This window comes from Tigriopus californicus, chromosome 6 (assembly GCF_007210705.1).
Source record: "Tigriopus californicus strain San Diego chromosome 6, Tcal_SD_v2.1, whole genome shotgun sequence".
Classification (NCBI taxonomy): domain Eukaryota; kingdom Metazoa; phylum Arthropoda; class Copepoda; order Harpacticoida; family Harpacticidae; genus Tigriopus; species Tigriopus californicus.
In genome coordinates, this window is record NC_081445.1 from 4758259 (window position 1) to 4768815 (window position 10557).

General features: G+C 44.5%; 2 protein-coding genes across 4 annotated transcripts in view; one reads left to right on the forward strand and one right to left on the reverse strand.

Annotated features, from left to right (window-relative positions):
• The window catches only part of LOC131881650 (heparan-alpha-glucosaminide N-acetyltransferase-like), an 8338-nt gene extending 7095 nt beyond the window's left edge, over positions 1-1243 (forward strand). For 2 of the 3 annotated variants that reach the window (XR_009373378.1, XR_009373379.1), the window contains 3 exons: positions 79-191; positions 505-846; positions 1010-1243. Coding sequence is in view for 1 of the 3 variants with exons in the window: in XM_059228576.1 (XP_059084559.1) it covers positions 79-191; positions 1010-1191 (295 nt within the window). In the remaining 2 variants the exon portion in view is untranslated. The remainder of the gene's footprint in view (positions 1-78; positions 192-504; positions 847-1009) is intronic. The other variant, XM_059228576.1, reaches the window with a different exon arrangement.
• Positions 1244-1302: 59 nt separating this feature from the next.
• On the reverse strand, positions 1303-7542 carry LOC131881652 (uncharacterized). The gene is made up of 6 exons (XM_059228579.1): positions 7326-7542; positions 5847-6100; positions 3591-4282; positions 3363-3459; positions 2423-2587; positions 1303-2347 (listed from the first exon to the last, which is right to left on the reverse strand). The coding sequence occupies exons 2-5, from the start codon at positions 6078-6080 to the stop codon at positions 2426-2428; spliced, it is 1185 nt and encodes a 394-aa protein (XP_059084562.1). The 5' UTR covers positions 6081-6100; positions 7326-7542; the 3' UTR covers positions 1303-2347; positions 2423-2425.
• Positions 7543-10557: the final 3015 nt, after the last annotated feature.

Here is a 10557-nt window from a genome sequence, read left to right on the forward strand (position 1 = left end):
TCTACATTTACGTACATGCTTTGAACTCTTGAGCTTTCAGACCTGATGGCGACTAGTGTAACTTCCGTCCATTTCCAGGTCTCTGTCATATGTGTTCGCCACCACATCCCTGGCAAACATTTTGATGGCTTTGGTCTACGTTATCGTGGACGTCAAGGAATGGTGGGGTGGGGAGCCATTCTTCTATGCGGGTAAGTGTCTTGAAAAATGGATGAGCCTTTCAGTTGAAATCTAGTCGCGAGGGATGCCCAATTTATTCCACATCATGTTGGAAGTGGTTCTCATAATAGTCATGAGGGTGAAAGGCATGAACGCCCAATTGAACAAACTCGAATCAAGAAATCAGCTATGCTTGAGCAAACCTCAAAATATCAATTACCCCAATTGTAACATCATGAGTAACCAGAATAGAAAGGCAGCAGACTTGTTTCATCCGCATTTCTGGTAGAGATGGGAAAAACCACGTACCACTTGGCTTAACACAACATTCCTTTGGTTTTAAAGGCATGAACTCAATTGTTCTTTATCTTGGTCATGGACAGGCCCATGCCTTGCTTCCTTTCAACTACAAGTTTGGCGATATGAACACACATTGGGGTCTTTTACCGGAGTCGCTTTGGGGAGTCTCACTTTGGATGTTGGTCGCATATATCATGCATCAAAGCAATGCGTTCATCATTGTTTAACAAAGGAATGAAAATATACAGTATCATTCATATCTTGTCGCATTACTTGTTCACGCCTCAGGGGCGTTTGAATTGAGTTCAACCATGATCAGACGTTGCTAACCCTCCGGGGCTGAAACCTGAAAGCCAATGAAGTGTATAAGGATCCCATTCAAAATGGGTAAGTAAGTGAACTCTCAAGGGTCCTTGATGTTGAGGGGGATTGTAAAGAACGTGAAAGAATGCGCTCTCTTGTCTGTCTTTGTCCATGGACGCCTGTCTCCGTGAGTGAGTGTCGGAAGATATATATCATCCAATTGGGTAATGAGCCATTTGATTTCTAGGAATGAATGCTATTGTCCTCTACCTGGGCCATCAAATCGGTTGGCGGTTGCTCCCGTTTCACTTCGCCGTGGGAACGATGAACACCCACTGGATCCATTTGGTGGAATCCCTCTGGACCACTTCACTTTGGATGTTCGTGGCTTTCGTAATGTTCAAGAAAAATGCATTTGTCGTAGTGTAAGCGGTCGCGCGAAAACCGAATGGAATAATAAATCTGATTGTTTTCAAAGGTTCAGTGTGACGATTTTAGTCTTTGGCAAAAGCGCCACATGCAGTTGACAATTCGATAGTCTGTGGTGGCTATGACGCAAGGCGCAGTTTATTGAATACATAGAAAACTAGATAGAAGTAATTGCATTATCTACAATGATGAGTGACAAGGATATTTTCAGTGTAGTACTTATTTCACGGCATCTGGACTATCGTAAGAGTTGAACCATGGCGATTCCAATGATACTTTGCTATGAAGTGTGCATCTCCCCAGAACAAAAATGTTTTTTTTTTCGACGATGGAAAGAAAAAGAGAGGTAAACGATAACAAAGCTGGATAGCATAATATTAGTACAACAACACCTTTTTATCAGCCAGCAATTTACGTACATGGCACATGGATTCCATATTACTGTGGGTCAAAAGTTGATGATAGACAGAGAGACGAAAATGAGAGAGAGAAAGAGAAACAACAACACGGGTTCGTTCAATGTTGAGTTAGTTGTTCATGTCCATTCATGAGTGCATTGAAGATGGCAAATTCAGGTGGGCTCCACAACATTTGATTTACTTTTTGGTTGACTGATTGGAGAGGAACGAAGCAAGAAGGATCTCAACGCAACGAACAGAATGCTGGATGTTATAAAAAAAAAAACAATGACGCCAAAACTTGATGATGCTTGTCTTGCCAAGGTGCTGTCAGCGACAGCAAATGCAAAACGGGACCAACGAGACATCGGCCACAGGTCTTGAGTAAAAATGATGGTCACTCCCTCACAAGATGGTCAAGGTGCTGGGATGAAGGAAGAAGGGAGGAAGGGGAGGGGAAGAGAGGGAAAGAGGAGGAGGAGGAGGAGGAGGAGGAGGGGAAGGAGTGGAAGGGGAGGAAGAGAAAGAGGAGGAGGAGGTGGAGGTGGAGGAAGAGGAGTTGCTTCAAATTAAGGATTCCGAGACAGGGCTCAGATCCCTGAATACTAAGACTATCTGCCAATTGATAATGGCGTACTTGGGTCGTGAGTACATTTACAACCAGTGGATGGATGCCGTTGAAAATAACGGATCAGGCTCCGGATATTGCTTTTTCGACTTGATGAGAATTTCGTAACGGGCGTGGTAGCATTGCGAGGCTGAAATGATCGAGATGAAGCACATGAGAGAACAGATTCCCCCATCCAATTGTTCTGTCCAAACTTGGTACTTACTCTTTACTCGTTTCTTCTGAGGAGTTCGTCGTAGTAAATGCTATCCAGGTCGTCGCCGTGATCTTCAAGTGTTTGGTCGTCGTTTACATCGTCGTCGTCGTCGTCGTTGTTGTTGTTGTTGTTATCGTCGTCGTCGGCAGAGGCAGGGAAGTCACTTATTTCCTCCTGGAACAAGAAATGATGTTGAAAGCGTTTATTTCCAAGTCCCAGCTATCCCTTTGGCTCTCAACCCGCGAACCAGAGGGGGTAGAGCGTGGTTGAGCCAACAACAGTTGCCGATTCAGACCTCTTCGGATCAGCTTGATTCTCGAGTAACTTTTTTTTCTCACACGCTCGCTTCATTTATTTGAACCGCCTCAACGAATCTGTCATTGAAAACAACTTTCCCGGAAGAAGCTTCCGCTTAATTGAATTTGAACGAAAAAAGTTTGACAACAAATCCGGAATGAGGGAGACAGATAAAGAGAAATCTCACTAGAATGACTGGATCACTCTTCATCAAGAGTAAAAAAAAAAGTTTTGACCCCGCTATTAACAACGTCACCTTCGGAAATAGCTAAGTCTACCCGAGCCAGCAAGTTCCCTCACTTGAGTCTTTAAGAAGTTCGTTCCAGTGTGTTTTTATCCGCGGTTCCCACTGACCACCCTACATTGACTCCCATCCCTTTGGGATCACGCCGACAAAACCAAGAGTTTTCAAGAGTCAAAACTAATGTTCCTCGACGCCTAGCGCCTCCAATGGAGTGAGCTACGCCGTGCAGTTGCTCGCAAACCCATTAAAAAAAGTTGGGCTCAAATAGGAACGAACGAGGTGTTGGCTCTACCATAGAATTGGCAAGTAATTGAGGCTTGGGGGCGACCCAGATGAAAAGGGAACTAAAAAGGTGCAATTTGTCGCCCTCTTGAGCAAAACCGTTTAGATGCAAGAGATGAAGCTTACCCTTTTTCCCTTGGTGTCCTTCAGGATGTAGCCACCATGGAGAGTCTTGAGGAGGTGAAATCTGTTGAGTAATTCGTCGATAGGGTTCTTTTCAACTCTGAAACGGGACCAAATCGAACATGAGAGGCACGCTTCTGAGGTTCAGTGCAGTAGGTGCGAAACAAAGGTCGAAGTAGTCTCTTGATCTGACAATTGCTAGAACACCTGTCGTACCATCTATCTTCTTACCCGTGGGATTTCCGCACCCGCAGCTGGAAGTTGTCTTCGGCCGAAGGAAAGGGCTTTCTCACCCGCAATTGGAAGTTGTCTTCCGCCGAAGGAAAGGGCTTTCTCACCCGCAGCTGGAAGTTGTCGGCTGCCACGGACTTGCGGACACGAAGTTGGAAATTGTCTTCCGCTGATGGATATGGCTTTCGGACGCGGAGTTGAAAATTGTGCTCACTCGACGGGAACGGCTTCCGCACCCTCAGTTGGAAGTTGTTCTCCGCCGATGGAAAGGCTTTACGGACCCGAAGCTGGAAGTTGTTTTCAGCCGCCGGATGGTATCCATCCTTCCGCACCCGCAATTGGAAGTTGTCCTCGGGGGATGGGAACGGCTTGCGGACGCGGAGCTGAAAATTGCTCTCTGCCGATCGCGGCGATGACTTCCGCACCCGGAGCTGGTAGTTGTTCTCGGCCGCATTGTACGGCTTCCGCACCCGGAGCTGGAAATTCTGCTCCGACGAAGGCATCGACTTCCGGACGCGGAGCTGGTAGTTATGCTCGGCCGGAAGCCGTCGCTGTCTCAGTTGGAAATTGCTTTCGGCCCCACCCACAGCATTGGGATCCGACCGTTGACTCCGCCCCAAGATGTAGCCATGAGGTGTCTTGATGAGAACGAACTGACTTAAGAAGCTCTGGAGCTGTGGCGAGAGCGTGCCCTACAAATAAAAAGACACCAAATGCCAACGACATGATTGATCGAACCAGTTATCAAAAGGGCCCTTCACGGCAATGAAAGATAAACATCGAGGATTGCTGCAGTATTGCTCATTGCCGTATTACCTTCGAGTGGTTGTCTGTTCCAAGGTTAATTAAGCCTCGAGAGAGCTTACCTACATCGTGCCCTTGTTTGGCTCAACTACTAGATATTTGAACACACGTAAAAAAGTATTATTATTCAACATTTGGAACTAGACTTGATTCGTCTCAAGAAACCAAATTCGACGTAATCGTGAAACGTAAAAGCTTGATACGAACGAGGCTCACTATTTGTCTAGTGACTGGTACATTGTAGTCGAGATGAAATATTGTTTATGCGTCTGCTCAATAGAATACAAAGTAGACTTCCACTTCTGGCCCTCTCAGCTTGCTTCTCAATACAATCAACCTTCAACATACGCTTTCTTTGGCCTTATTTTTCGCTCCTTAATTTGAAGTGGCAGAAATCGAGAGCCAATCAAGTACAAGATCAATCTTTGACGGGGGTGACACAAAGCATAGTGGCACCCTAAGAGAGTCTACTTCTAAGTAATGAACATGTTTCTGTTCTAGTCAATTGTCTATTGTGCCATTCAAAATGAAGAGGACACAACAAATTGAATTTTCATAACCTCCGAGTTGCTCCAAAAGCTTCAGTTTCCTAGAGCACAAAGCCTTACGAGGGCAAGAGACCCTATATTTAGGCATTACATCATCATTAGAGCTGAGCTCATTCAAACGGCTTCAGACTCTACCTTTACCAGGCTCTACGTAAGTACAAGTGAAAAAACTTCCCAGAAAGGTCCTTAGATCGAGCCGTTCCAAATATAAGATCCCAATCAAGAGCCGATTTATTTGGTTTATGTCAACTTCTCGCTTGAGAAATCGGAAATCAAGCAAAATCCAATTGAATTGTTCTTGCCTCAGTTGATTTGGTTGTGGAAATTGAACTTGGGAACAAATAGCTGGCCTGGTCAATTAGCACGCTTCGCCCACCATCCAGTTAAGTCAGTCTACGTATAAGTGTGAGAGCTCACGAGTTCAGTTTCTCGTCGGTTAATATTTAAAAAGGCTGTCTACCGTGAACATTTCTAGGAAGAAAAAAAAACATCTCGAATATCACCAACACAGCCTATTTTTTGAGAGCCTCCAGTGCAAAATCCAATGCTTGAAACCATGCATTCTGGTTTCGATGGACAAGAAGTAGCTCGTGCCAAAAAAACAAACATGTTATTTCCTTCCTTTTCTTCACTGTCCCACAAGATGAATAGAAAGCGAGAGTCATGCCTTTTTAATATGATCTCCATTTGGGATCGATCTATGTCAAATGCTCATCTCCAGTGAGCAACACCATTTGAAAAGCAATGTGGCCGAGAGCCATAGGCAGAACTATTTACTTTTTTGGACCTGAAAGTCCTCAAAACTCAAAAACTTTGAGGTACTAGGGTTGATGGCTCGAGCACTTTCAAATCCTCACAGTGGCAAAAGACATCCTTGGTTTGCCCAATGGGGAGGAACACTTACCTCTGGCAAAGGCGACGCTGCCCGTTTTAGTCTGAGGTGAGCATCGGGAATCTCTGCTGGATTGAGGACCTCGGGTGTCAGGAGGTGGTTCCTGCTCGAGCGGGAGGATTGAGCGGGCGACGGACTCGCACTTCCCAATAGAACAAACACGATCAGAGCACTCAGGCTCAACTTCTTGGACCTTCCACTGATTTGACTGCTGCTGCTTCGGTTCCACGTCTGATATGGGGGCATTTCGCCACAACAACCACAGGCTGGAACGAGTTGGAAAACAAGTTGATCACTTGAAATAAAAACCAGGATGACCAATCAAACAACTTGCAACTCTGGCTGCCTGGTCCGTCCGATAAGGCGCGGAAAAAGAAGCGAGGGTAAACGAAAAATAGCAAGCTCGAAATCCTTCGGAAAAAGGCTGAAGTAATTAATCGATGAACGACTACTCGCAGACACATTAAGGCCACATATCAATGAGGTCGACGAGGTCTAAAATTGATCGTCTCGTTCATTTGCACCAGAATGATGACGGAATGAGGGAGGAACCTCACGAAAAAAACAACCGTCATTCGGGAATGAATGGAAACCGGGTTCTCGCTGAACGTTCGTCACACTTAAACACCTCCTTAATCCCAACGAAAATTGGGTTAATGCCGTGCTTTTCAATATTTATCGCCCATTAATGACAAAGGCTGTGCCATTGTGACGTATTTGTCGACACTGCTGTTGAGTAGGATTTCCAAGAAATCACCCCAATCATCATTTTGTTGACCTCGTCGAGGTCTGACGTGGACAGGTTACTTTCATAATCAGGCTAGACTCTATTCAGCCTCTCAACCATGAAAAGTGTGGGGCCCCATAATAAGCATCAACTTGAATGCTAATCATCTGCTCATTGCTGGTATGCACACTCAGTTCGCACACCGGACCATTCAAACCCAAGAATTTGTGCGAGAAAAGTTGGAAAAGGTAGATGCCATGAAACAAGTTGTTCATTTCCTGATGCAACCTGAAAACAATCTGCAAAGTAGTCTTAAGGAAATTCCCCGAAAGCCCAAGATGGAGTTTCCAAATAACATTTTTCTTCGAGCAAGTTTTATGTGCCTTCAAGATATGCAGCCAAGTGTATTTCAACGATGATCACATGTCCCCGTTTTGCACCTACAAACTTAGTTGTCTGCCTTTTCATTCTGCCTACTAAGGTACTTTCCAACAACCCTGTGGGAGGTTGGGGTTTTGGTCGCTAGTTTAATCCGATCACCAGTTTTCGGGCTCGTATGGTTCATTTTGAGATCAGTGTTCAATTACGAAAAAAGAGAAGCAGGAGTTTTGGACATGAGCGAGGTAATTAATTTCCTCAAAAGGCACATGATCTTTCTTGTACCTTGAGTCTTTGTTCAACGGAGAAAACTTTGAACTTGTATTTGTATTCTAAAGTAGAGGGAACTCACGCTGTGCGGAAAATAACGGGAGACATTTTCTTACCAGTAACAGACTCTGTCTGTTGGAAGGAGAATGAATGGATGGATGGATCGCTCTGTTCCAAGTGTGGTATGTCAATATTGTGTCACTATTATAGCGTCTCAATGTGACTACTTCTTTTAATGTTGATCTCGGACTCGATTGGACTAATACTCGTCCGTAGTTTCCTTCTTGAATTGCTTCCTCGAAGAGGGCTGGAAACTACCAAGCCAGATTGTCCGTGCCTTCGTCTACTTTATACGTGAGTTCTACCTCATCCAAAGGCCTTCACAAGGCTGCTCATCACGAACAAGACGCGGAGAATGGCCTTCGCTCAATCTGCTCAACGGCCTTTCGCTCCGGAGAAACCGGTTAGCGCCTTCTCTCCGTTCACTTCCGGTTCAGCTTGGTTTACTCGGATCAATGAACAAATATGAACCTATTGGACGGCGCCTAATTGTTTCAAGTTGTCATTTGTCTAACTATAAGGTGTTAGCAGGTTCGGGCCGAGGCTAAGGAGAACTTTGCCCCGTAAAAGCTCGTTTTGGGGGAAGCCATCATCCACTCCTTAGATATAGCCCCCATTCGTCATGCATTTCTGCCTAAAGTGAGGGAATGACATGAGACAACCTGAGGTTGCTGAGCTTACTTAGAATGAATAGAGAGTGGAGTTTGAGATTATTTCCCCGGATGCATCGAAGTCATGAGACTGGTTTCTTTGTCCCTATTTCTTTGGGCGTGCTTCTATTTTAGCCTAATGAATGAGAACGTATCAGGTTTCGAGCGAAGGTCTCTCCAAGCTTGTCCTTGGAGAAATGGGACCATGTGTTTTCGAGCAATAACCTCATTGTCAACGCTTTTAAACGACTTACTAAGACAGGAATATGCATTTGGAGTCTGAGTATGCGTTTTATTGTTCATACATCCACCCACAACTCATTTTGGACCAATTCCTCAAGATATGTGTTTAATGCTTGGTCTGGAGGTATTGGGAGTCAATAAATCCCGCCATGTGAACATCCACGTCTGAAAACTTCAATGTCTCGAGATGTCTACATACATACATGGGACATTGAGATTTTTTGTAAGAACAATGGGTACGGAGACGGGCATGTAAGTATCGGTGTTTCACATCTGGAACACTTGAATGGTGTTCTTAGGAGCAGCTTTCGACCGCATGGCATGTGCCATCTAAAAAGTGCAAGATACCAAGTGAATCCCAAAGCTTTTGAACAATTGACCGACCCTAGGTGTAATATTCATGGGATAAAAGAAATCTGAAGTGGACTGTCCCCACTTCGTTCGAGACCATGCATGGTTATCTATCGACTGATAATGATTGATTGCGAACGCATTTCCTAAGGGCATTTTTTGGTCGTTACGAACAGGCTTCCTTCGAGTCCTCAAGTTTGGTGGTTGGTTTACTTAACGCCTGTCCTTGCATTATCCGTATAAAATCGAAATTCAATACCCCTTTACGCACTAACATGGCGAGTAAGGAGCTTTCTAGGATGTTCAAAAGAGAGGCAGTTCTGGAAGGAGGAAAAAAAGCGGGATGAAGGTTTCATTTCAGCTGTCAGGGGCCAGATTTACACGGAATGGCACCCATTTCAAGAGTTCAAGTCGTCAGAGAGAACTAGCTAGGTCTCAGCCTCCGTGCAAGACAGCAAACAGATGGTGCCACCCTTTCCCCTCACACCCACACCCAATGGGGTCGAAAATTGGTGCTTGGGATGGAATTTGAGGCCCTTGATTAAACCTGACTCAAAATTAAGAAACGAATACTTTGGGGAAAGCTCAACATACTGGCATCAAACATGAATGAGTGAGGAACTTACTACACATGGATGGAAGGATTAGCTAATCCATCATGGTCAGGTGGATCAAGGCCAACGAACTGATGTATAATAGAATCCTCAAAAATATCAGTGAATTTTCGACTAAATGATGACTGTCCCGTCCCTCTGTTGAGTTCAATTCAAGACCGTAAATAGAGCATAATAAAGCAGAAATAAAGAGTTTAGCAACCCATCACATGAGCATTCCTCGAAGTCGATTGCCACGATATTTGATCCCAAGTCGTCCAAAATGGAAGTTCCTTTACCAATCGACCAGAATATTAAACACCTCGTGAACTTGCATTTTACCCAAGATATATAATCTGACATTTTGGAAAATGACAGATTACACATTGTCAACACAAAGTAAGATAACGTGCAAGTCGCAAAATTGGTCACATAATTAGGGCAACGGTCTCCTGGTAAAATATGAAATTGCACAGGTCGTCGGTTTGGTGGTGGAATTCAAGGACTATTTCCAAAATGTAAGTCAGTCAGTTAGTTATACAATGTTAATACCACAGAGGGAACTCCGCACAATTTGACCACTCACATTTTTCGAATTCCACCATCACCTAGCAGCAAGTTTATGTAAGTTGGAAGCTATTTTTTTCTATTCTACCTGCGTATTTCAGGACAGTCCCGCTTATTTCAATCAATTCGCAAAGGCTTACTGCATTGAAAATCAATCCTCTATTGAAGTCCCAATGGTTCCCCAACTGAAGCGAAGGAGGGAAAAAGGGACCTGGGGTCTCAAAAAGAAAATATCCTGGTCATTATCGTCATTCCAATATGACTTGGAACATATTGGAACCATGCAAAGCCATGAAGATATATGAATCATGGCCCTCGCCCAGATCAAACGCAACGTGGTTGAAGGCCCAAGCAAAAAAGGCCACTTTTCTCTTCTCTCGCTTGACAAACTCCCACCAGACTTTCAGGGTCCAAGCCAAGTGAATTGTTACAATGTCAGTGTCCAATAAGCAAAGAAGACACACTGCTAGTCCCACTTCCCTTGGTCCAACTTGTATCACACCTCGAGATGTGAATAGAAGAAAGCAGTATTTCATGTCTAGTTTGGATAGAAATGGTACCAGCATCCGAAGCTGCGTAAAAAAAGCCAGTAGAAAGTACGCAGGCACGAATTCCGGGGCGAGCGAGGACGTAAGTGGAACAACGATGAATCACAGTCTCTTTCCTCTTTTTTTGCCTCAAATCGACCAAAGCAATGAGAACGTTGCCTACCATGTGGGTAGAAATCGATGGCGCCATACACTTTGGAACCGTTTTCGAATATGAAATCCCTAGAAATCGTTTCAAGTTGGTCTAATGGTTCCGAGTAACCCTTGACAGACCTAATTCTAGACATTGAAGCTTTGATTACCTCGTGTTTTGACGGATTGTTTACAAAAAATACT

What these genes read in the sequence shown, in the direction of transcription:
- LOC131881652 (XM_059228579.1), bottom strand. Translation starts at nt 6,080, where the DNA reads ATGCCCCCATATCAGACGTGGAACCGAAGCAGCAGCAGTCAAATCAGT. An exon ending in CAGCGTCGCCTTTGCCAGAG is followed by an intron (nt 4,283 to 5,846) that starts GTAAGTGTTCCT and finishes TTTTATTTGTAG; the next exon opens with GGCACGCTCTCGCCACAGCT. An exon ending in AGGACACCAAGGGAAAAAGG is followed by an intron (nt 2,588 to 3,362) that starts GTAAGCTTCATC and finishes TTCTTGTTCCAG; the next exon opens with GAGGAAATAAGTGACTTCCC.